General features: G+C 36.9%; 2 protein-coding genes across 14 annotated transcripts in view; one reads left to right on the forward strand and one right to left on the reverse strand.

Moving 5' to 3' along the window:
- Window positions 1-17,243, forward strand: part of NUP54 (nucleoporin 54) — a 33,430-nt gene extending 16,187 nt beyond the window's left edge. The window contains exons 7-12 of the mRNA XM_023222513.1: window positions 1,182-1,236; window positions 1,704-1,797; window positions 6,947-7,054; window positions 13,764-13,883; window positions 14,185-14,295; window positions 16,429-17,243. Of these exons, the coding sequence (XP_023078281.1) occupies window positions 1,182-1,236; window positions 1,704-1,797; window positions 6,947-7,054; window positions 13,764-13,883; window positions 14,185-14,295; window positions 16,429-16,557 (617 nt within the window). The 3' untranslated portion in view covers window positions 16,558-17,243. The remainder of the gene's footprint in view (window positions 1-1,181; window positions 1,237-1,703; window positions 1,798-6,946; window positions 7,055-13,763; window positions 13,884-14,184; window positions 14,296-16,428) is intronic.
- A 2,172-nt stretch (window positions 17,244-19,415) lies between these two features.
- ART3 (ADP-ribosyltransferase 3) overlaps window positions 19,416-27,143 on the reverse strand; it is a 105,975-nt gene continuing 98,247 nt past the window's right edge. For 8 of the 13 annotated variants that reach the window (XM_031935339.1, XM_031935335.1, XM_031935338.1 and 5 more), the window contains one exon: window positions 19,418-19,808. In XM_031935339.1, coding sequence (XP_031791199.1) covers window positions 19,675-19,808 — 134 coding nt within the window. In that variant the 3' untranslated portion in view covers window positions 19,418-19,674. Of the gene's footprint in view, window positions 19,809-24,303; window positions 24,337-26,560; window positions 26,594-27,143 lie in introns of all 13 variants that reach the window. The other 5 variants (XM_023222564.2, XM_031935333.1, XM_031935331.1 and 2 more) reach the window with 4 other exon arrangements.

Raw genomic sequence — 27,143 nt, forward strand, 5'->3', positions numbered from 1 at the left:
CTATTTCAGAGGTGTTGGTTGGTTATTAATGTTAATAAAATTAGTATCATCTTATCACATATCTACTTATTTGGGAAATAGTTTTGAATATTTGTATTCATGTAGTTTATTATATAGCTAATATGTATGTATTACAATAGAAATTTTGAGAAATAGTGAACTGAAGAAAAATAGTCCATAATCCATCTAACCGAAGGTAATTTACTAGTAAAATTTTGGCTTATTTTTTTCTAGCTTATCTCATATTCATTGAATATTCAAGTAAAACCTGAATGTGTTCTCACTGTAAAATATTCTGGATGGCATAACTAGATTGACTGTGTGATAGATTACCTTTAGTTCCTTTCCGCAGAAGTAACTACTATCAATTTATGGTACTCTGTTTAATCCTTTATCTGTGATTTGAAATGTAAGCATATTTACATGTAGATCTTTTAAAAAAGGATTCTGTATATACGTCTGCAGCTTGCGTTTTCACTTATAGTATTTCTTAGTACTTTTCATGTCAATACATGAAGATAAATCTTATGTATTTAAACATTGCATAGTATTCCATGGATACACCTTTACTTAACACCTCTAAGTTGTTTTCTATCTTTTTACTATTACAAACTATGCAGTAATTAACAACATCCTTGTAAACATGTCTTAAAACACATTGGTATATATTTCTTTAGAATAGATCTCTGGTAATAAAATTTTTAAGTCAATATTATGTATGTTAGGTACTGCCAAATTGCCCTCCAGGGAAAGTTCTACCATTTACATTCATAACAGGAATGTTTTTTTTCTGGCCACTGATGGCAAATAATTAATTTAAAAATTAATACTCATTTTTAATATGTTTATTGGCTACATTTGTATTTTTTGTGAGTTACCTATTTGTGTCCTTTGCCCGTTTTCTAGAATTTTTTTGTCTTCTTTTTTGATGTTTAGGAACTCTTTCTATATTCTGGAGGTTAATCTATTATCCTATAGGTTATAGATACTTCCTCTCAATCTGTACTTTTTTTGAGCTTTATTTATTCTGCAAAAATTTGTATTTTTACCATGATCATATTTGACAGTCACTTTTCATTATAGCTTCTGGGTTTAGGGTCTTACTTTAGGAAAGCCTTTGTCATACACATATTATAAAAATAGAAAATTGTTTTAGAAAAAATATTTTTTATTTCTGGTAGGTGTTGATCCTATTATCTGGGAACAGGCCAAGGTAGATAACCCTGATTCTGAAAAGTAAGTATGTCTTCATCTTGTTTCATTTAAGAACTAATATTTGCTACTAGGAAAGCAAACATATGAGCTATTAATTATAATTCTTACATAGAAGTTTATTTTCATTTTCATGGTCTTTAAAAAATATTAATTATAGTCCAGCTAAAGCTTCAGCTAAAACAAAAAGGAAAAAAAAAAAGATTATGGTAAGGCAGCATAGCATAGTGAGAACTAACTAGGAGTGGAAAAATCTAATTGCATTTGCATTTAATAATGTAATGTTTTGACTGAACTGTTTTTCCTCATTTGTAAAATAGGGAGGTTGAATAAAAACTCTTTGGTGTAACATGGTTATCTCATAGTCATAGATCTGCCTTAGAGCCCTAGAAAGTTGATGTAAAATTACATGAATGTTATTAAAACCTTAACTTCTTGTATTTTGTAGCAATGGGCTTAAAATCTGAAAATTATTCACTGCGTTTCTTCAGGTTAATTCCTGTACCAATGGTGGGTTTTAAGGAACTTCTCCGAAGACTGAAGGTTCAAGATCAGATGACTAAGCAGCATCAAACCAGATTAGATGTAAGCGTTTAGCTTTTCATTCCCTGGCCCTGGAAGTAGGGAAAGGGATTATAGCCATTTATTTCTTTTTAATATATGTGCTACTATTTTATCTTAATCAGGAAACAATGTAGCATACACTGCAAATTAATAATTATAGTTTTATGCAACTACCTTCTTTATGATAGAAGTTCCCAAATCATATGAATCTGATTTGATATGATAATGAATTTAGAATTCTTGGCTTAGTAGATTAATTAGACTGGCATTTCCAGTTTCAGCCAGGGATTGCATATTATTATTTATGGGGTCTTATGAAAATGAAGGTTATAATTAAGTTTTTTTGTGTTGACATATAATTGTCTTGTTATATTATTGTATATTGATGAAGCAAATTTAAAATTACTTAATGCTTAAATATACTTAATATTTTATTTCATAAAGTAGACTTTTCTAGGAGGCCAGGGTGGGTGGATCACTTGAGATCAGGAGTTTAAGAGAAGCCTGGCCGACATGGTGAAATCTGGTCTCTACTAAAAAATACAAAAATTAGCTGGGTGTCAAGGTGCATGCCTGTAATGCCAGCAACTTGGGAGGCTGAGGCATGAGAACTGCTTGAACCCAGGAGGCAGAGGTTACAGTGAACAGAAATCGTGCCACTGCACTCCAGTCTGGGCGACAGAGTGAGACTCCTCAAAACAAAAGACTTTCATAATTAAATACTTAAAGATTCTTAAAGGTCAGAGAAATTTGTATGATTTCAATTCTTTTAACTGGTTTTTTTTTGTTTGTTTGTTTGTTTTGTTTTTTGAGACGGAGTCTCTCTCTGTTGCCCAGGCTAGAGTGCAGTGGCACAATCTGGGCTCACTGCAAGCCCCGCCTCCCAGGTTCACGCCATTCTCCTGCCTCAGCCTCCCGAGTAACTGGGACCACCACCACGCCCAGCTAATTTTTTTGTATTTTCAGTAGAGACGGGGTTTCACCGTATTAGTCAGGGTGGTCTCGATGTCCTGACCTCGTGATCTGCCCGCCTCAGCCTCCCAAAGTGCTGGGATTACAGGCGTGAGCCACTGCGCCCAGCCAACTTTACTAACGCTTTATAACCCAGGAGCCTATGAAAATAATGTGTGTTCTGCAATTCTTAGGTGATGTTTTCTATTAATGTCAGTGAGATCCAGTTGGTTGATAACATTTCTGTTCTGTATTCTTGTTGATTTTTCTGCCTGCTAGTTTGAGAAGAGAGTTGAAATTCACAGCTACACTTACGGATTTATGTTTTTCTCCTTTCATTTCTCAGTTTTTGCTTCATGTATTAATAGTTTGAAGGGCTGTTGTTATATAGGATTGTTGTGTTTTCTTGGCAAATTCACCTTTTATTATTATATCATATCCCTCTTAATCCCTGGTAAATATTTTATATCTTCTCTAATGACTTTCTTTTATTATTATTTTTAATTGATACATAACTACATATTTATGGGGCATATTGTGATAATTCAATACATGGATGCAGTGTGTAATGATCAAATGGGGTAATTAGCATATCCATTACCCCATTCATTTATAATTTGTTGGTATCATTGAAAATTCACCCCTATAGCTATTTGAAATACAATAAATGGTTATGAATTATAGTTACCTATAGCCCTGTAGAATACTGGAACTTAATCCTCCTATCCAGCTGTACTTTGTATCTGTTAAGCAACCTTTGGCAATTCCCTACTCCTACTCTTTCTCCACATCTAGTAGCTCCTATTCTACTCTCTACTTCTACGAAATCAACTTTTTTTTAGCTTCCACATCATGAGTGAGAACATGCAGAATTTATCTTTCTGTGCATGGCTTATTTCACTTAACAAAATGTCTTCCAAGTTCATCTGTGTTGCTGCAAATGGTAGCACTTCATTCTTTTTCATGATTAAATAGTGTTCTATTGTATGTGTATATATGGGTACACATACACACCATGTTTTCTTTATCCATTCATCTGTTCATGGACACTTACTCAAGACACTCTGAAGTCTTTGTCTGATGTTAACATAGCCACGCTACCTTTCTTTTGATAAAAAGTGTTTGTATGGCATACCTTTGTCCATCTTTTTGCTTTTAACCTAGGTATATTGTTATATTTTAAGTGAGACTCTTGTAGACGGCATAAAGTTTGGATTTAGTCCTGCCATTATTTGTTTTGTGTTTGCAGCCTCTGTTTTTCGTTCCTGTTTCCGTTTTTCTGCTTTCTTTTGGGTTAGTTGGACTTTTTTTTTTTTTTTTTTTTTTTTTAGCATTTCCTTTTAATCTATTATTTCAAGTCTTAGAGCAGTACTTCTTAGTAGTGGCTTATGGTGGTGGTGGTGATTTTGTCTCCCAAAGCACATTTGGCAGTGTCTGGAGACTCTTGGTTGGGGAGTGCTATAGGCATCTAATGTGTAGAGGCCCAGATGCTGCACACAGTCTACAGTGTACAGAACAGTACTCCCACAACAAGTAATTACCCAACATTAATAGTGCTGAAGTTGAGAAATCTTTCTCTAGGTAATACGATGTATCTCCTCCCACTAGAACTAGCAGACTTCTTTTGGAGCTCCCTTTCAGCATTTATGCTCATTTCCAGGTTTGATGCTGGGTTGAAACCAGACTAAGGATGCCTGAGGGGAAAAATGGGTAAACTCACCACAAGTTCAGTGGTACTTTAAATTCCTATCTTCCCTGATCTTCCTGCCAGAGTCCTCAGATAGCTGCCCCATGTATTCCATCTCAGTTTTATAGCTGTATTAAATGGGAAGATTGGGGTTGCATGTACTTAGTTCATCTTGTCCAGAACTTAACATTGTAAATATCTTCTTTTCATCTGTTAACTCTGTCTTTGGTGTCTGTAGTTGAAGAGAAATCCTTAATTTTAATGTAATGATATCCATTAAATGTTTGCCTTGTGTTTTCTTTTTGGGAATTTGCTTCAATAATTTTTCACCCTAAGTTCTGAGAGTATCCTACATTTTAAAAAATTTAGAGTTTAACCTTTCACATTTGAGTTTTTTGTTGTCATCATGGAGTTTACCTTTATATAAAGTATGTGGTATGAACCCAGATTTATTTTTCTTTAAATAGTGGGTCCATATTTTTAATATTGCCTATAAAAATGTGATATTCCTCAATGATTATCAAAGAATTTAAATTACACTAAGTTTACATATATATGTGATCTATTTCTAGACCCTCTTTTATGTTTCATTGGCCAGTTGGTCTGTTCTTATACCCACCCATTCCACATTTTTTTTAGTGTTAGGGCTTTGTAGTGTATCTTAATATCTAGTAGAATGAATCTCTAATCTTGATTCTTCTTTTCAGAGTTTTCTGGGTCCTTATGGATCTTTATTCTTCCATAAAAACTTTAGAATCAACTTGTCAGAATGCTAGAATTATGGTTGGAATTGCATTAAATGCAAAGACTCATTTGTGGGAATTGAATTTTAATATTAAATCATTTCATCCATGAATGTTGTGTGTCTCTTTAATCCTTGTGGTCTTTTATGTCCTTTAAAATAATTTTTAAATATTCCCTTTTAAAATCTTGTGCATTCTTTCTTGAGTCAATTCCTAGATGGTTTTAGTATTTGTTAGTAAATACTGTGACTGATAACATGTCTAATTTTTTTAGTTATTATTGGTAGGAAATAATGTCGTAAGTACTCTTGTATTTAAAAACCCTGGTGATTTTTCAAAATTGGGATGGGAGATTGCCTAGGTTATGTAATATAAAACATGGCCACCTAATTTTGTCCTTTCAGCATGGCATGGCATTGGAAAGTTTCTTTAAAAGGTGATGTGCGCAGGTGGATGTGCTAAAATATGTCTTGCACATCCTCTTTCTTATAACATGTTAATATAAGCCAGTGACATAGAATGATTAATTATGGTAGAAACAATTATGGGATTAATTCTGATTGGGATGCTTTAATAAAATAGTGAGATTTTAACCTACCCTGTAAGGTTAAGACTTCCTAAGGCAGAATAGTGGATTTCAGTCAGGTAAAACAGCAAGTCAAAGATCCAGAGGCATAAAAATGTATCCTGCTGTATAATTAGTATCATTCCTTTTCCTCTGCACTCTGATGACTCCTTCCAAGTATTCTATAACAGTTAATGTTGAAATGTACTGTACTTTCTGTCAGTAGTTACATACAGGGCTACTTGTCTATTAAGACACCCCCTAGATATCATCTTATACATCTTAACTTCTTCCATTCAGACCTGGTTGTTGGCTGTATTCCATATTACTTCAAATTCCTTAATTTCCTCTCTCTCCGCCTCCCTCCCCCCTACCCCTACATGCTGGAGTGTGATCACCGCTCAAGTCATCCTCCCGCCTCAGCCTCCTAAGGAGCTGGGACTACAGGCATATAGCACTACACCTGGTTAATTTTTTATTTTTTGTAGAGACAAGGTCTTGCTATGTTGCCCAAGCTCGTCTCAAAATCCTGGTCTCAAGCACTCCTCTTGCCTTGGCCTCCCAAAGTGCTAGGATTACAGGAGTGAGCCACTGTGCCCAGACGTGTGTGTGTGTGTGTGTGTGTGTGTGTGTGTGTGTGTGTGTATGTGTGTGTGATGGAGTCTCACTCTGTTTTTTGTTTTGTTTTGTTTTTTGTTTCTGTGACATGGAGTCTCACCCTGTTGCCCAGGCTGGAGTGCAGTGGCACGATCTCGGCCCCATCCTCTGGGTTTAAGTGATTCTCCTGCATCAGCCTTCCAAGTAGCTGGGATTACAGGCGCGTGCCACCATGCCCAGCTACTTCTTTGTATTCTTAGTAGAGACAGGGTTTCACTATGTTGGCCAGGCTGGTCTTGAACTCCTGACCTTAAGTAATTTGCCCACCTTGACCTCCCAAAGTGCTAGGATTACAGGTGTGAGCCACCACGCCCAGCTTATTTTTTTCTATGTATTGCCTCATTGCTAAATTTCCTAGTGCTGTAAAGATATCTTTGCATGATTCTTTTAAAAAAGTTTTAGGTATGTGAAAAGGGAAGAAATCTAAGCATAGATTTGTAGGGAAAGAGTTTATATTTTGAGGGATGCATCTCTGGCTTATCCCAAGATTAGAATTTCCATACAGGTGTAACTGATAAATAGTTGTGATATTTGATTAACCCCCCCCCCCAATTTTTTTTTAAACAGATCATATCTGAAGATATTAGTGAGCTACAAAAGAATCAAACTACATCTGTAGCCAAAATTGCGCAATACAAGAGGAAACTCATGGATCTTTCCCATAGAACTTTACAGGTAGTAATTTGGATTTTTTCCCCCAGTGTTTATAAGGCTGTGTATGTGAAATAATGTACTAAATATAGATTTTTAAAATAGAAAAAAAAGACAAAAATAATAATGTGAAACTAGAAGTACTGAATTCTTTCAGTAGAACTCTGAAATTGTTAAATAGGTCTCATAGGGTTGAGTGAGGAGAATAAAAATATCCTAAAGTTCATATTTTAGTGATAATTTGAGGGAAAGCAGTGAAGACATAAAATATCTTAGTGCAAGGGAAACTTCTGTGAGATTATCGATGTCTCATAAATTTCATAAAATAGTTGAGAAAATTATTTTGAGTGCTAGAAAAAGGAGTGTAACCATAATGGTTGAAAAACAACAATAGAATTTACAAATTAACAGGAGGAATTAAAAGAATAATAACTATAATTAACAGGAGGAATTAAAAGAATAATAACTATGAAATAATAAACTATCATGAAAACAGAAATATTAATACCAGAACCAATGGGAAACAGCCAAATCTGTACTCAGAGGAAAATTTACAGTCATAAAAAAGTCTCATTTTGAAAGATCAAGCTGGGCGCGGTGGCTCAAGCCTGTAATCCCAGCACTTTGGGAGGCCGAGACGGGCGGATCACGAGGTCAGGAGATCGAGACCATCCTGGCTAACACGGCGAAACCCCGTCTCTACTAAAAATACAAAAAAAAAAATTAGCCGGGCGAGGTGGCGGGCGCCTGTGGTCCCAGCTACTTCAGGAGGCTGAGGCGGGAGAATGGCGTGAACCCGCGAGGCGGAGGTTGCAGTGAGCTGAGATCCGGCCACTGCACTCCAGCCTGGCAGACAGAGCAAGACTCCGTCTCAAAAAAAAAAAAAAAAAGAAAGATCAAATGTGAAAAAGGAACTGAGTACTCAAATTAGAAAAGGAATATCAAGATAAGCCAAAAGAAACTAAAAAGAAAGATAAATGTGAAATTAGTGAAAGACTAAAAAATGTAATAGTGCAAAGAATAAATTGTAAAACTGTTTCTTCGAAAAGACCATTAAAATTACTAAGCATCTCATCAACCAGAAGAAGGGAAAAGCAGAGCAAAATATACAAAATTGGTAGTGAGAAAAGAGGCATCACCATAGATAGACAAAACAGAATAAGAAGATACTGCATGGGCCGGGCACGGTGGCTCACGCCTGTAATCCTGGCACTTTGGGAGGCCAAGGTGAGTGGATTGCCTGAGCTCAGGAGTTCAAGACCAGCCTGGGCAACACAGTGAAACCCCATCTCAACTAAAATAAAAAAAAAATTAGCCACGCATGGTTGCTTGCACCTGTAGTCCCAGTTACTCGGGAGGCTGAGGCATGAGAATTGCTTGAACCCGGGAGGTGGAGGTTGCAGTGAGCCGAGATCATGCCACTGCATTCCAGCCTAGGAGACAGAGCAAGACTCCATCTCAGAAAAAAGGAAAAAAAAAAGATTAGATACTGCATGTACTTTAGGGTAACAAATCTGGAACTCAGAGGAAGTTTTATTTTGATTTTTCTATGAAAATGAAAATTACCAAAATTAATCTACAGAGAAGTAAAAAAAAAAAAAACACACACACAGAAGCAATTGGAAAAATGAAAGATGAAACATGAAAAAGGCCTCAAGGACAGATAGTTTCATTGCCAAATTTTGTCTAACCACAAAAGAGCTAATTCCAGTGTTATTTTAATTATTCTAGACAATCTTTTTTCACAGCTTGAGATAATTTGCATACCATACTATTTACTCATTTAAAGTGTGCAGTTCAATGGCTTTTAGTATATTCAGAGACTTGTATAACCATTATCACCACAATCAATTTTAGAACATTTCCATCACCCTACAAACAAATCCCATACCCATTGTCAGTCACTTCCCCATTTCACTGCAAATCTTCCCCATTTCACCGCAAGTCCTGTGCAACCAGTTTTGCCTCTATGGATTTGCCTGTTCTGGAAACCTCATATACATGGAATCATAATGATATTTGGTCTTTTGTGACTGGCTTCTTTTGTTTAGCATAATGTTTTCAAAGTTCATCTGTGTTGTACCATGTAATAGTACTTCAGGTACTAATAAATGATTATTATTCATTTATTGCTGAAGATTCCATCGTATGGCTAAGCCACATTTTACTCGATTGATGGACATTTTGGTGGTTCTGCTTTTTGGCTATTATGAATAATATTGCTATCAAAATTTATTTACAAGTGTTTGTGTGCACATATACTTCTATTTCTCTTGGGTGTAAACCTAGGAGTGAAATTGCTGTGTCATATGCACACTGTGTTTAACTTTTTGAGGAACTACCAAACTGTTTTCCAAAGCAGCTGTACCATTTTACATTTCTGTTTGTAGCATCTGAAAAGAAATTATAAACAGTTACTTTGAAGAGATGCAAATTATGCTAAGTGAAAAAAGCCGGACTTGAAGGCTATGTAAGGCGTGATTCTATTTATATAACATTATACAAAAGAAAATTAGGGGCAGATAACAGATTAGTAGTTGCCAGGGACTATAAATGAGGAGAGAAGTGTGACTACAAGGGGCTTGGGGTGATGGAAATATTATGTACCTTAATCATGGTGATGATTACACGACTGTATGTATTTTGCAAGATTCATAGAACTGAACACCTAAAACAGATTAATTGTTGTATGTGGAGTATACCTCAAATCAGACTGAAAAACCACATTCTAAATGAAGTATAAGCAAAGAGAATCCAGCTGTTTATCAATTTCTTTAAAAATATGCTATGACCAAGTAAAGTTTATTCAGGAATGCAGGGTTGGTTTTAATAACAGGACATCTGTCAACATGACTTATTATAGCAACATATTAAGGGAAAATATATAATAGAAACTATAACCAAAAATGAATACCAAATATTCAAAAAGGCGAAACACTAAAATTGCATTTAGAAACTAGACACGGACACCCAATATTATCATCATTATTCGTTGCTGTCTTGGAGGTTTTCATAAATAAAACAAGCAAAGAAATAATATAAACATTGGGAAAATGATTAAGTGTTCTCTTTTTGCTGATATGATTGTATATCTGGAATACCCAAGGGAATAAACCATAGCATTAATGTAGTAAGCCAGCTAGATATAAAAGTACAAAAATCAACTTTTTTTTTTACTATCTGGAAATAGGAAAATGTTCCATTCACTATGGTGACAAAACTGTAAAATACTTAGGAATATATTTATGAGGAAAGTATAGGTATTTACAAATAAACTATATTCTTAGATGAGAATACTTAATAACCACTTTACAAAATTAAAAATGAATTACAGCTTTTTAAAAATTGATTAAGCTGGGTGCGATGACATGGCACCTGTAGTCACAGCTACTCAGAGGGCTGAGGCAGGAGAATCACTTGATCCCAGGAGTTCGAGGCTGTAGTGAGCTATGATTATGCCTATGAATAGCCACTGCACTCTGTTGCCTGGGCAACATAGGGAGACCTTGTCTCTAAAAAAAATTTTGATTAAAATTTCTTTAAGTCTATAAAGGAGGATAAATGTTTGAGACTAGCTTGTTCAGGAACAAAAAAGAAATAGTGAACAGGGACTTCTTTACCAGATTTCAGAACCTATTTTAAACCTCTTGTAATTGAATCAATATAGTATCTGCATGGGATTGGACAGAAACATGCATGGAACAGAATAGGGAATTTATAAATAAATGATAGTGTGCTGACAATTTAATATATGATAAAGGTGGTATTTCAATTCAGTGGGTTTATTTAATAAATAATGCTGGAGTATAACTATACATAAGGAAGGAAATAAAATTAGACCATTGCATCATATAAAAATAAAGTGGACTGAAGACTTAAAGAAACTTCAACGCTGTATGTACCACCTGGGATTTGAGAGACACTTGATCAGAAAGCTAGAAACTATAAACCAACATTGGCCACATAAAAAATTGTGTATAGCAAAAGATACCAGCAGACATTTGTCAGTAGTCATGTGATAGAATTTAGGAAAAGGAAATTTTGCAAACAGCATTGATTTTAGATTTGGTGTTCATATTCATATTATACAAAGAGATCCTATAATTTGACAATAAAACCCAATTGAAATTTGGGCAAAAGATGTGTAAAGGCAGTTCACAGAAAAAGCAAATGCAAAGTAGTTCTTAGTCATTAAAAGATGGTCCCTTTAATTTACTAGGAATCTGGGAATTGCAGATTAAAGAAAAAAAATGAGATCCCGGCTGGGCGCAGTGGCTCACGCCTGTAATTCCAGCACTTTGGGAGGCCGAGGCGGGTGGATCATGAGGTCAGGAGTTCAAGACCAGCCTGGCCAAGATGGTGAAACCCCATCTCTACTAAAAATACAAAAATTAGCAGGGCGTGGTGGCAGGCGCCTATAATCCCAGCTGCATGGGAGGCTGAGGCAGAGAATTGCTTGAACCCGGGAAGCAGAGGTTGCAGTGAGTCAAGATCATGCCACTGCACTCTAGCTTGGGTGACAGAGTGAAACTCCATCTCAAAAAAAAAAAAAAAAAAATCCCTTTACACTCACCAGGTTGGGAAAAATTTAAACCACCACCACCTGTACTTGACAGGACTGTGGGGAAAGGGTATTCTGATGTGTGTGGCCTATGAATCTAAATCATTAGGATCTTTTGGGAAAGCAATCTGGCAGCTTACTCTAAAACTCAGCCTCATTGTTAAAGATCTATACCAGTTAAATAGATTATGCACAAAAATGTTTATTATAGCATTGTAGTGTCAAAGCTACAAAATATTTATTACAGCATTGATTATAGAGTCAAAGCTACAAAAATGTTTATTATGGCATTGTTTGTAGTGTGAAAACAAAATGTATATGCGTCAAGACAGTAATGATTGATTATTGGTTAATAACATTAAAAAAGCATACAGCCATTAAAAATAACATATTAGAGCTATACTTAAGGGATTTCATGAGATTTTGATAATTATAATTTTAATTTATAGTAAAATTTAATGATTAATTTGATAATAAAATTTTGTTAATTATATATAATCATTTTTAAAAATTTAGATGAGCAAAAAGCAGTCGGTCTGTGTGTTTATGAAAAATATATGGTTATAGGAGCATGGCTGAGAGTATGGAGGGACTTGCACTGTTTTTAACTGAATAAGCTGGGCTTGGAGAGTAGCAGCAAACCAAGAGTCTGCATTTAGAGGCCACTGCTTTAGACCCTTTCTCCCGATGTATTGTTAAATTCAAAAGAAAGAGAAGCGGCCTGGCACAGTGGCCCACGCCTGTAATCCCAGTACTTTGAGAGGCTGAGGCAGAAGGATCATTTGAGTTTAAGAGTTCAAGACCAGCCTGGGCAACATCGGGAGACCTCATCTCTACTGAAAAAAAAAGCAAAAAGAAAAAAAATCAGCTAGGCATGGTAGTGAGCACCTGTAATTCCAGCTACTTGGGAGACTGAAGTGGGAGGATTGCTTGAGCCCAGGGGATTGATGCTGCATTGAGCTATGATTGTGCCACACTCCTCCAGCCTGGGCAAGAAAGTGAGGTCGTCTCAGAAAAACAAAAACAACAACCAAAAAAGGAACCATGTCACAGAGTGATATATACTGTTTAGTTTTATTTTGGATCTGCGTGTGTGCACTCTCTCTGTATGAGCAAGGAGAAAGGTACAGGGGAATGAACATCAGTTAGCACTATTTGTCTTGGGGGTATGAGAGAAAATTTGTCTTTTACATTCTCGTATTGTTTCTTAACACTTTTGTCATCTCAAAATCCGAGAAATAATTTTTAGACGTAAGTATTATAGACTCATCTTTAAAGAACTCTTTAGAAAGGCTGAGAGTAAATGTCTGAAACAGGCATTATGTTGCCTATTTTTTTGTACTGCTTTTAAGCCATACCATAGTTTTTTTGTTTGTTTATTTTTTGAGATGGAGTCTCACTCTGTCGCCCAGGCTGGAGTGCAGTGGCGCGATCTCAGCTCACTGCAAGCTCCGCTTCCTGGGTTTTCCGCCATTCTCCTGCCTCAGCCTCCCAAGTAGCTGGGACTACACCACCTCGCCCGGCTAATTTTTTGTATATTTAGTAGAGACGGGGTTTCGTTGTGTTAGCCAGGATGGTCTCAATCTCCTGACCTCGTGATCCACCTGCCTTGGCCTCCCAAAGTGCTGGGATTACAGGTGTGAGCCACTGCTCCTGGCCAAGCCATACCATAGTATTAAAATTGTTGGCTGGGCAAAGTGGTTCACACCTATAAACCCAGCACTCTGGGAGGCCAAGGCTGGAGGATCACTTAATTAAGCCCAGGAGTTCAAGACTAGCCTGGGCCACATGGTGAGACCCCCTACAAAAAAATTTTAAAAATCAACCAGGTGCAGTGGTGCAGACCTGTGGTCCCAGCTACTCGGGAGCTGAGGTAGGAGGATCGCTTGAGCCCCAGAGGTCAAGGATCCAGTGAGCTGTGTTTACACCACTGCACTTCAACCTCAGAGACAGAACAAGACCCTGTCTCAAAAGAAAACCAAGTGTACATCAGTGTATGTGATAACTTTTGCCCAGTTAAAATGGACAGAAACATAATTCAAATCCTGAACTGTTGAACCCTACTGTTGTTTAATTTTCAGCTGATTTCTTTCAGCAACTAATTGTAATACTACTACTTGCATAACTAAAAAGAGATGATTCTTTTGTTATTGGTGGTTTTTATTTGTATAGGTCCTAATCAAACAGGAAATTCAAAGGAAGAGTGGTTATGCCATTCAGGCTGATGAAGAGCAGTTGCGAGTTCAGCTGGATACAATTCAGGGTGAACTAAATGCACCTACTCAGTTCAAGGTAACCACGTCTAAGACCATAATGCTAAAGTTTGTTTCAGGTGGATCTGCAGACAAAAAGTTATGTTGTCTTCAAGCAGGAATTTTGTATACTTATGTTTGTTATCTCCAATTAGAACTTCCTTTCTAAAGTAAACTCAGTCATGGTTCTTTTGGCTAGTATTAGTGTTTCAAATATAATGTACAGAGAGAGAAATAAGAAATTTTTAATAGATGATTTTGAAACCATCCTTTCAAAAGAAAACATTCTCTTTTACAAGTCTTTATTGGCAGTTGTCATTTGACTCAGTCTTAACTTTTAGGGTCGACTAAATGAATTGATGTCTCAAATCAGGATGCAGAATCATTTTGGAGCAGTCAGATCTGAAGAAAGGTATTACATAGATGCAGATCTGTTACGAGAAATCAAGCAGGTAAGTGTTGTATGAGGGTGTATTATTTAAAGTGTGAGCTCACCACTTCACACCTATTAGGATGGCTGTTATCCTAATAAAGAAAAGTGTTGGTGAGAATGTGGAGAAATTGGAACTTTCTTGCAGTGTTGGGAGAATGTAAAATGGTTCAGCCTCTATGAAAAACAGTATAGTGTTTACTCAAAAAATTAAAGATAGAATTAAGATACAATCTCTCAGGTCTACTCGTGGATATATGCCCAAGTACGTTGGAAGCAGGGACTCAAAACATATTTGTACACCCATGTTCATAGGTCATGATTCACAATAGCCAAAATGTGGTGGTAACCCAAGAGTCAATCAAGGAATAGAGAAACAAACTGTAGTATACATACACACAATGGAATATTATTCAGCCTTGAAAAAAGAAGGAAATTCTGACACACGCTACAGTGCAATTTGACCTTGAAGAAGTTATGTTTCATGAAATAAGCCACTTGTAAAAGGGCAAATATTTATGATCTCACTTGTGAAAAGTACCTAGTAGTTCAACTAATAGAGAGTAGAAAGGTGGTTGCCAGGGTGTGAGGAGAGGAGGGGATGGGAGGAACTTAATTGGTACAGAATTTCAACTTGAGAAGATGGAAAGTTCTGAACAAAATGGATAGTGTTGATTATTGCACAACAGTGTAAGTGTACTTAATGCCACTGAACTGTATACTTAAAAATAGTTACAGGCAAAATTTTATGGTATGCCTGTTCTGCCACACTTTTAAAAAGGTGAATTATCCCTCTGCTCGCCAAAAAGATGAATTTAAGAGGTAGTAGAGACACTACAGTTTACTAGACCTTGCTCCTTAAAGTGTAGGCAGTAACTGCACCTGGAAGGTCATTAGAAATGCAAAATTTCAGTCCTTACTCCAGACGTATTCGATCTGCATTTTATCAAGATCATAGAATGATTTGTATGCACTTTAAAGTTTGAGAAGCAACGGCTTTAGATAATACCTTCCCTGCCTATATGTCACATGTAAGTTATAAACATGTTGTTATTGATCTATCCCCTAAGCCCTCAGGAGATCTGGATGGAGGTAGGTTGAGGTGGCCAGAACCTCCAGCCACTTTTCTCGGGTTTTCACCTTGTGTGAAAAAGTTGGGAAACACTGCTTTGGCTTATTTTCATTAGTATAAATGCAGATTGGTTTAATGAAAATGAACAGTGAAGATGATGAACTTTGTGGAGCATACGAGGTAGCTAATGACTATTGGCATGGCCCTGAGGATTTTAGATTAAGGTTATAAATGTCATCAACAAATCCAATTGTATTATATGCTTTAGAATGGATATGGCTGGTTTTATGCAACCAAAAACTAGTTTGGCTTCTAGATTCTGGGACATTACACAACCAGTTATAGTCCATTGTTTTAAGTATTTGCAATAAATTAACAGATTCCAGTATATTGTAATAGTTGTAGGTTGATATATGCAATAAAACTGAATAATTTAAACACTTGTCTTTTTTAAAATGATGAGCAGTGTATTGTTCAGGGATTGAATCATGGTTCACCATCTACTTTATGACCTTGGGTAGGTTATTTACCTGTAGTTTAACTGTGGAGATGATAATGGTACCCCAAAGGGTGCTCAAAAGGATTTTAAATGAGTTAAGCGAGTGAATACCAGTACTCACTATTAAAACAGCACCTTAACCCATGAGGAGGAGTCTTTAAAAAATGTTAGCATCTGTAGTCATCATCACCATTATCACTATATACTTTGTACTTCAAAACATGAATATTCTGTTTTCAGAGTGTTATTTTGCTAGTCATCTATATTTGAATAGCTCCTTTGAGTTCTGTTTTGTTATGCCTTTATCAAAAGTTGATAAAAGGAATAGCTATCTAAAAAACATTTTTGTTGGAAGATACTGTTCATTTTATATTTGTTTGATTTTATTGTTCTTTAGAGTTTGTCTTTCACTGTTAGCAAAAGATGTAGTACAAATGTTTAAATATGCATGCCCTCTATATTTAGAGCACTTACTAGGTACTGTGTTGTTAGTAAAACAGTCAAAGTGGAGTCCTTTTTCCTGTGACCAGCTTGCGGTTTTAATAAATTAATACATTAATATGTTGTTTCTTAATTTGTTCTAGCATTTGAAACAACAACAGGAAGGCCTTAGCCATTTGATTAGCATCATTAAAGATGATCTAGAAGATATAAAGCTGGTCGAACATGGATTGAATGAAACCATCCACATCAGAGGTGGTGTCTTTAGTTGACAGTTCACAAACTTGTGTAAAGGTTTGTGAAGTTCATCTTCTTACTGTATCAGCCCTTCCTTAAGAATGAAACCGACCACGTGGAGGGAAAAAGAAAACAACTCTCTCTGGGCTTGGTTTTTTGAGAAGTTTACTGACAAATTACTGTTCATCAAATCTGAAATACAGTCACCTCACAGCTCTTCAAAGAAAACCTTTGAAAGATTTATATCGAAAAGCTGTATTTACTTTAAAAGGAGAAGTGCATAATTACCAAAATTATATGTACTATTGTACATTTTTACAAGAGCATTTTCTTAAACATAATCTGTTTAATGATTATTGTCCACTGAGCCTGTACTCTGCTTTCCATACCAAGTAAATATGAAATAATCTTTGCACATAACAGAAGAAACTATAATTACTTGGCTGTTGGAGATTTGTACTTCAAATGTACACCAGTTTTTATATTTGTGAACTCATCTGTGGGAGGAGTAAAGAAAATCCAAAAGCATTTAATGTTTTCTTTTTGTTCTATAAAGATTTGAAAATGTATTTTTATATTATTTTACTTATTTGGAATTTACAGAGCACACCTAAGCAATTAGGATATAACAAAATTAACCATTTTTGCAACCATTTTGTTTTTTAAGCCTTTTTATTTCTAAAAAGATGAAAACTTATAAATAAATTCTTAATTTGTAATTTTATATAATTTTGTCTGGTGCTTTATTTGGCTTTTGAGGAATGACCATTTTTTGTCCACATAGGTACTAAATTCATAATCACAATTCAGGAATTTTAGGTCTTAAGTCTGATTTTTCCCTCCTAGGGATTTTTGTCAGTGCTGATATAATCAGCACAATTTGATTAGGGTATGGCAAACAAAACTTACTTCAGATATCATCTAGTATTAAGAATTCCCTGGCCAGGTGCGGTGGCTCAAGCCTATAATCCTAGCACTTTGGGAGGCCGAGACGGGCGGATCATGAGGTCAGGAGATTGAGACCATCCTGGCGAACACAGTGAAACCCCGTCTCTACTAAAAAATACAAAAAACTAGCCAGGCGAGGTGGCGGCGTCTGTAGTCCCAGCTACTCCGGAGGCTGAGGCAGGAGAATGGCATAAACCCGGGAGGCAGAGCTTACAGTGAGCTGAGATCCGGCCACTGCACTCCAGCCTGGGCGACAGAGCGAGACTCCGTCTCAAAAAAGAAAAAAAAAAAAAAAAGAATTCCCTAATACGTCATTAGTATTTGAAATACTAGAAAATCTGAGTTAAACAGATTAAATAGTGTTAAATAGTGGGTCTTTAACCAGTGGGTCATTTTAAACAGTATTTCTGACTACACACTATATATTTGGGCTGCATGATGTTTGCCGCTCTTGAAATGCTTTAACTTCGCACTTCTCTGTGATGCTTTGGTTTATATTGACAGGTGTGAACAAGAAACAGCCCCATGAATCTTGCTATTTATTGTATTTACTATGGGGATGGTGAACAGTGTGATGCACTGTATATCTGGAGTCCATCCTCTGAGAACCCACTGAAGAGATTTATGCTCAGTTGTATAGGTTACAGTTGTGTAGACTAGGATATTTTGTGGGTTTTTTTTTTTTTTTTTTTTTTTTTGACACGTCTCTGTCACCCAGGCTGGGGTACAGTGGCATAATCACGACTCACTGCAGCCTTGACCTCCTGGGCTTAGGCAGTTCTCCCATCTCAGACTCGAGTAACTGGGACTACAGGCATGCACCACCACAATGGGCTAGTATTTTTTATTTTGTGTAGAGATGGGGTCTTGCTATGTTGCCCAGGCTGGTCTTGAACTCCTAGACTCCAGCAGTCCTCCTGCCTTGGCCTGCCAGCATGCTAGGATTACAGGCCTGAACCTCCATGCCTGGCCAAGACTAGGAACTTTAAAACTGATTGTTTCTTTCCAAATTGACTGCCAGAAGTATGCAGCTACTTTTGCCAAGTTGATGGCACGTAAATTTGTTACACTACTACCCTCTCATCATTCTTTCCTATCCATTATACTGCAATACTAACGGTGTTGGGACAGGAATTTCACTCCTTTTCCACATTTTCTCCATGGCCCAGAAGATCTGCATGTTCATCACTCTTACCCATGTAGCTAAGTATAGGAGTTTCTGTCCCTCTGCACACCCCCTTATTGTAGGAAGAGTTGTTGGTCTAATTGATGAGAATTGTTACTCACTGAGTTATATAATCTAGCGGATGGATCACTCATCATGCATACCATGCTCGCTTTTCTAGACTTTGATTTTTCATGTTCTAATATTGCTGGTTGCTAGTTCAACCAGATAAATATACCAGACAGGGCCTAAGGTCAGCCTTTTAAAGACAGTCCCAGTCATCCTGTTAGGTTCCTGTCCCACTGGTGACTGCGTATAGAAGGCAGGCCTGTGGTCCTTGATCATATAGCTGGTTAGATAACTAGACTCAGTTATCGAAGCAAATGTTATAGACTGAGTAGTTTGTGTCCTCAAAAAATTCATGTTGAAATCCTAACAATATGGTGATTTTGGGAGGTCATGATGAAGGTGGGGCTTTCATGAATGGAATTAGTGCTCTCTCTCTCTTGTCCCTTCTGCCATGTGAGATGGTGAGGAAGGGACAAGGAAGAGGGCCCTCACCAGGAACGAAGTCTGCTGGCATCTTAATCTTGGACTTCCCAGCCTCCAGAACTGTGAGAAGTATCTGTTGCTTATAAGTTACCTAGTCTACAGTGGTCTGTTAGAGCAACCCAAACAGACTAAGAGAGATGAGTAGACTAGACTACCCTTAAAGTTCTAATACAGATATTAAATTCATGTTAAACACTAACAGTATTGAGCATACTGGCAATTCTGAAATATCTAAAAATCTTTTATTGAATTCAATCAGAAGTATACAGTTTTTGGGATTTTTTTTCAATTAGTATAGAAATGAAAAGTTCTGTGACATATATCTGGACCAACTTTCTGAATTTGCAAAATGAATAACAAATATACAATTCTCATTTTATCAGTGACTTTGGCCAACAAGTGAAAAATACATCATTCCTTTTTATCTCCTGTGGGATCCCTATAGTTATTTCAAGTAAAGAACAAGAAAGATAAACAATGCATGAAACTACAGAGCAACAAAGAGATTTATAGCAGAAACACTGATTAAAATGATGACCATCCCAAACTGTGGAAGCAGCATTTTGCCCAAGGATGCGGAAGGATGGCTTTTGGGACCTGGAACAGGAACTGGTCCTGGAGCTGTTAACGAGAATACACAGTCACTGACACATCATTTTTTACATCAAGTATCACCCACCTATACAATATAACCTCAGTATGTAAACGGTGACACTAAAGTTCAATTAGAAACTTACCTGAAATATTTCCAGCCAAAAGCAATTTTCAAATAAGTGTAATTCACTACAGATTTCAGGCTGTATTTCCAAATATAGTTGACCCTTAATATGGGTGTTGGGGTGCCAACCTCCACACAATAAAAACCTACATGTAACCTGATTCCCAAAAACTTAACTACTAATAGCCTACCATTGACTGGAAGCCTTACTGGTAATAGAAATAGTTGATTAACATATTTTATATGTATTATATACTGTATTCTGGTTGGGGCATGGTGGCTAACACCTGTAATCCCAGCATTTTAGGAGGCCAAGGCAGGAGGATTGCTTGAGACCAGGAGTTTGAGCCTGGGCAACATAGCGAGAGCCCATCTCTATTTTTAAAAAGATAAAAATAGTTGTTTAGCACATATTTTGTATATGTATTATACTGTATTTTGGCCAGGCGCAGTGGCTCACGCCTGTAATCCCAGCACTTTGGGAGGCCGAGGCGGGTGGATCACGAGGTCAGGAGATCGAGACCATCCTGGCTAACACGGTGAAACCCCGTCTGTACTAAATATACAAAAAATTAGCCAGGCGAGGTGGTGGGCGCCTGTAGTCCCAGCTACTCAGGAGGCTGAGGCAGGAGAATGGCGTGAACCCGGGAGGCAGAGCTTGCAGTGAGCCGAGATCACACCACTGCACTCCAGCCTGGGCGACAGAGTGAGACTCTGTCTCTAAATAAGTAAATAAATAAATAAATAAAATATGCTGTATTTTTACAATAAAATAGAGAAAAGAAAATACTAAAATCATAAGGAAGAGAAAACATTTACAGTACTGTACTGTATTTACTAATACCCTAAGTTTACATCGTCTGTTTGTAAGATGACTTATCTGTCTGAAATGGCTGGCAACTGGGGCTGCAGACCAGTTACATATCAAGCAATTCAACTTCTTGTAATGTCATGACTTCTCTCTGCTTGTGAGACTTGGGGCATCACTAGTGGCACTTCCTTTGAGTCCCATGGTGTTATTCAAGGTTTTCAGTATTGCACCAAACATGACAAAAAATACACGAGAACTGTGAGAGATCACTTTTTACTGTGATGTGCAATTTACTGGAGATGAACTCCTCAGAGATGTTGAGTAACACATGGTGTTTTAAGAGGATACTCGAAACACTTGAACTCACTGCAATAGCAACAGGAGGTGGCCATGAAATGAATATAGTTAATTTTATGCAGTTAAGTTTTAATACCACATCTTTATATTTACGTCTCTTTTGACTTTGAATGGTGCCACCTATGGTCTGTGTACACAAATTTGGATAAATACTAATGTTTTACAATAGATTTGTGTATGTTTTATGGTAGTAAATGATAAAAAGATTAGTATCTACATATATTTTATGCATTCATGACATATATATAGATATTTCTAGGCCATGCAGTTTGTCTGCAAGTTTCTTCAAATTGATGCAAATCTCCAAAAAAATTTCCAATATAATTATTGAAAATCCATGTATAAGTGGACCCATGCAGTTCAAACCTGTGTTGTTCAAGGGTCAACTATATATCATCAAAGTTTGCTACGCTAGGTTTTATCTAGGATTTCACATGCTTTTACATTTCTATATAGACAATATAATGATTTTCTGTTGTTCAAGTTCTCTAGTTTTTTTTTTTTAGCAATTTTTCTATTTCCATTTTTATGTGTCTCTTCTATTTCAAACAAGATAACCACCAACATACAACTGGATATACAGTCATCCCTCAGTATCCTTTGGGGACTTGTTCTAGAACCCCTGAGGATACCAAAATCCACAGATGCTCAGGTCCCTTATATAAAATAGCATAAATAAATAAAATAGCATACACAGTATTTGCATATACCTACACACATCCTCCTGTATACCTTATACCATCTCTAGATTTCTTATAATACCTCATACAATGTAAATGATATGCAAGTATTTGTTATACTGTATGGGATTTTTAATTTGTATTATTTTTTTCCCACAAATATTTTCGATCCACAGTTGGTTGAATCCCAGAGGATACAGAGGGCTAACTATAGCTGCATTGTTTTTTAAACACTAATCTCTGCAAGATGATTTAAAAAAAATGTTTTTCCCTCCATACATACACTACTGGAGAAACTCCTTCCCTTTCGTTTGAACTAGTGGAGAGGAGCAGTGGAGTCCATCCATAGGATAAACTGTTTCATGCTGCCCTAAACTGTTTTTGTTTAAACTACAGAGAAGCGTTGACTGGAAGTATCCAAATGGGATCACCACTCAGATAAATAAATAAAACCAAGAAAAATAGCCAGTAAGATTTGTAAAAGCCTTCATATTATCAATGTACTTGCCATAGTTATAAACATGCAGTTAGATGTATACACATGGAGAAGTGGATAGGCAGATGCACACATGCATTAGTACAGTCATGCAATACATAACGATGTTTCCGTCAATGACAGACCACATGTATGACAGAGATCCCATAAGATTATAATAGAGCTGAAAATTTCCTACTGCCTAGCAACATCGTAGCCATCGTAACATATGTGTTTGGGGTGATGCTGGTGTAAATAAACCTGCATGGCCAGTTGTATAACTGTATAGCACATACAATTATGTACAATACATAACATTTGATAATAAACAACTATGTTACTGTTTTATGTAGTTACTATACTTTTAATCATTATTTTAGACTGTAGTCCTTCTACTTATTAAAAAACGTTAACTACAAAACAGCCTGAGGCAGGTCCTTCAGGAGATACCCCAGAAGGCACTATCATAGGAGTTCCATGCATGTTACTGCCCCTGAAGACCTTCCAGTGGAACAAGATGTGGAGGTGCAAGACAGTGATATTGACGATCCTGACCCTGTATAGGCCTGGGCTAATGTAAATGTTTGTGTCTTAGTTGTTAACAAAAGTTTAAAAAGTTAAAAAAAGAAAGGTGATTAAAAAAAGCTTCATAGAATAGGATATAAAGAAAAAATATTTTTGTACTATTGTACAATGTGTGTTTTAAGCTAAGTGTTATCACGAAAGAGTCAAGAGGTTAAAATTAAGTTTATAAAGTAAAACAGTTACATTAAGCTATGGTTAATTTACTGTTGAAGGAAAATTTGTTGTGAATTTAGTGTAGCCTCTGTACAGTATGTATAAAGTCTACAGGAGTGTACAGTAGTGTCCCAGGCCTTCACATTCGCTCAACACTTACCACCCAGAGCAACTTCTCGGCCTGCAAGCTCCATTCATGTTAAGTGCCCTATACACCTGTACCATTTTTTATCTTTTATATTTTTACCGTAACTTCTCTATGTTTAGATACACAGATACTTACCATTGTGTTACCGCTGCCTACAGTACTCAGTACGGTAACATGCTGTAAAGGTTTATAGCCTAGGAGCAGTAGGCTATACCATGTAGCCTACATGTGTAGCAGGCTCTACCATCTAGGGTTGGGTAAGTACACACTAGGATATTTGCACAATGACGAAATCACTTAACACATTAATCAGAACATATCCCCATCTTTAAGCAATGCATGACTGTATGTTACCACAGACCAGTGGTTCTCAGGGGGGCAGCACTGCCCCAAGAGGCAGTTTGGACAATTGTCAAGAGTATTTTTTTTTTTTTTTTAATCACTGCTAACAGTGGAGTGGAGGTAGAGGGCTAGATATCCTGCAGTGCTGTATTCCTGGACCATGAAATTTGACCAACTTCCTGCACTACTTTCAAATGTACTGCTAGACATACATGTAAGTTAAAACCTATTTAAAATAAACTCAGAACCTAAAGCAGTTTTATGTATAAATATTTTTAATAGTTTTGATAAACATTAAACATCAGTTTTTATTTAGTATCTACTGTATTTCTTCATTTTCTTATGCTTGCTGTATAGAACAGCTTCCACTCCCAAATTTATTTGCATAAATAAATGTAAACATCTGTCTACTTTAGACATGTTGTTGATTTTTATGGGTACAAGTGCATCTTATCTATGGATCTTCTTTCGGGATAATATAAGGACTTTATAAAATACTTGTTATAAAAAGGGAGAATTGGGTTGAGAACTACTGTTCTTTTTTTTTTAATATATATTTTCTTTTTTATTTTATATTTTGCTCCCAGTCTCCAGACTGGTGAGAACCACTGTTCTAAAGAGTAGAGACTCTAGGTACAATGGAAAGTGATTATTGAAGAAACAAAGCTGTACTGTCCCCAACACACACATGCACACACAAGCTTCTGGATGTGACATTCTACTCTGTTGTTAAGATGCCTGAGACCCTTGCAACGTTGTTCCCTTTATTGAGGAAAAATAAATTTCTCACTTTTTCTATATTACAGAAGCAGGCATTTATCAACTGAGGAAATGATATATTTCTTACTAGGATTGTTGATATTTCCTTGACTTTTATCTTCTAAAATATAAAGAGATTTTGAGTTAGTTATATTGTACATCTGTTTATCCAGAAAAGAAAGATCTGAGTAAAAATTAAGCAAACTTGGTTATCTCTGGGAGGGGGTCTGAGGGGCAGGGTAATAGGTTTACAGGTATGTGTGGGGTTAGGGGAAGGGTTTAATTTGTTCTCATCTGTGCTCTTTGAATATTTTTACCATCAATATGTGTTTACATTAAAATAAAAGTTAAAATTTTGTTTACAAAAAAGTATTTTCTACATATTGAACTTAGATTCCCAAGTACATTAATACCTAGTATTCATTGAGTGTTTACTGTGTGCCATGCATTGTGCAAATGCTTTATGTACACTGTCACCTTTACTTCTTAGTCTTATTAGCCAGGTATAATTATCCATATTTCACAGATATTCCTTAAAACATTCATGCAATGTTTTGAGGAATGCCATGCATAAAATCACGGAGGTAATTGGTGCTAGAAATATCAAATTTCAAATTTGCTCTGAATTACTATGCTATGCAGATGTTTCTCGACTTATGGTGGGGTTGTGTCTCAATAAATCCAATGTAAGTTGAAAATACCAAAAGTCAAAAATGCATTTAACTCACTCAACCTACAGAACATCATGGCTTAACCCAGCCTACCTTAAATGTGCTCAGAATAGTTACATGAGCCTGCAGTTGGGCAAAATCAGCTAACATAAACTTATTTTATAATAAAATATAGAATGTCTCATGTAATCTATCGAATATTGTACAGAAAGTGAAAAGGAGAATGGTATGGGTACTTGAAGTATGGTTTTTACTGAATATGTATGGCTTTCAGACCATTGCAAAGTCAAAAAATCCTAAGTTGAACCTGATAGAGCAGGAGCACCGTCATCTCGGACAAACACTGCCACTTTAAATTCCAGCTTCCTTTCTAGCCTCATGCATTTCAAGGAAATCACCTCTTCTAACTATAAGCAGACAGAAGGAGCAAACAGTAAAACACAGATAAAACAGCTGGGGCACAAAGGGAGGTGGGGGGAAAGTCTCTTGGGTAACTCCCAAACTTCACCTTCATACAATGGGCCCCGGTAAAACGGTGGGCCTTAATAAGCACATTCCTTTCCCTTCAGGTGCACTAAGTTAGGGAAGCTAAAAGCAGACTTGGGGAATATGCCTGCAGCTGCAGAATGATGTATGGGAACAGATACACAACTCTCCCTCCCAGATAAGCACAACAAAGAGACACAGAAGCAGTCCAAGCCTCTGATAAACTCTCCCACCCTGAATCCTTAAAAACTCTTAGTCTGTAACAAAAAAAAAAGTGAGCCTCTAATCTCACTCGGCCAGAAGGCGCCTCTCAGGTTTTCTCTAAAATAGATCTGTCCTAACTGGCAAGCCACCTTTTTGTGTTTCTTTCCTCTTTTTTTAATTCTTACAGAACCATTGTAACTTGGAGACCATCTGTACTACCAAGTGTGTGCCTAGCATTGAAATATTATGATATTACCATATTTTAACAGCTTTGAAGCCAAATAGCAATTCCAGGTGCCCAGGATACAGGTGGATAACTAAATCTGTTTGGAAGACAAGTGCAGCACAAAGTGAACAAAGCTTGAGAAGTCTGAGTCCTGGGTGTCTCTTTCTAGCCTATTATAAATTCCTTAATCATCTTACGTTCCATGTTCTCATCTCTGAAGCGTCAATAACATTCATCTCATTGGATTAAATGAGCTCCTGTGTACTGTTTTCACATCACCTTTTTAAAAGCTACACACAGCTTTCCAGGAGAGGGCACAATACACTGTAGTCCCAGCAAAATCTAGTGGCCTATTGGACGATACAGAGTGCGTGAGGAGCACAGAATGGCTGGTCCCAGTATTGGCACACTGCACAGTCCTCATTCACGGTTCTTGGATGATACTATTTCTATGTCTACAGATTCCCTCACCCTGGGAAGCCTGCCTCATTCTGGAATAGACAGGCCCAGCTGGAAGCCAACTGTTCCAGTTTAAGATCAAGTGCCTTTTTTGATGTTTGGCCCAGAGAACCATAATAGCAGCCTGCTGCTCACACTGAAAGTTCTCAACGTTTTCGCTGTCTGGCTTGCAGACTGGGTTGTTGGCAAGTGTACAGCCCAGATGTCCTCCCCAGACCCCGTAAGACTGAACTAACTGAATGATTACGGTAAAGGACTTAGAATCCATGGTGCCTCTACCCCAGTAAAGAATGTATTACCAGGTTTTTCATTCAGTTGTATCATTTTTATCCCTAAACAAGAAAGAGGTTTTCAGATAATAACAAAGGCAGCTACTATTTACTACTATGCTACTACCATTCATTTTGCTGGGTACTTTATCTCATTAGGTCTTTAATCAGTCCTGCAAGACAGAAGCTTTCCTCATTTTACAGATGTGAAAGCAGAGGCATAGAAAAGTGAAGTAACTTATATAAAGTTACTGAGAGGAAAGAGGCAAAGACTTCCCGAAGCCAGGTCTGCCTGTCTACACAGCTCACGTTCATCTCCCGCCATGCTCACTGGCTGCTTTCAGATAAGCACAGTTTGATGAGCAAGACCCCCGTGATGGCACGGTGCAAACCCACGACCAGCGAGCTGAAGAGATGTAGATGCACAAGGTGTGTCATCAGTGTCACTAGAGGTTCACTTCAAAGTTGTGGCCAAATAAATCCGACAGTACAAACTTGGGTCAATATAAAAGAGGTCCTGGACCCTTTTCTCTGAGCCTATGTTCTCTGAGCCTTTATTTAACTAACAGAAAACGCTGTTTCTGTATACAGCATGCAGCTTCCATTGACAGCA

Source organism: Piliocolobus tephrosceles, chromosome 3 (genome assembly GCF_002776525.5).
Source record: "Piliocolobus tephrosceles isolate RC106 chromosome 3, ASM277652v3, whole genome shotgun sequence".
Classification (NCBI taxonomy): domain Eukaryota; kingdom Metazoa; phylum Chordata; class Mammalia; order Primates; family Cercopithecidae; genus Piliocolobus; species Piliocolobus tephrosceles.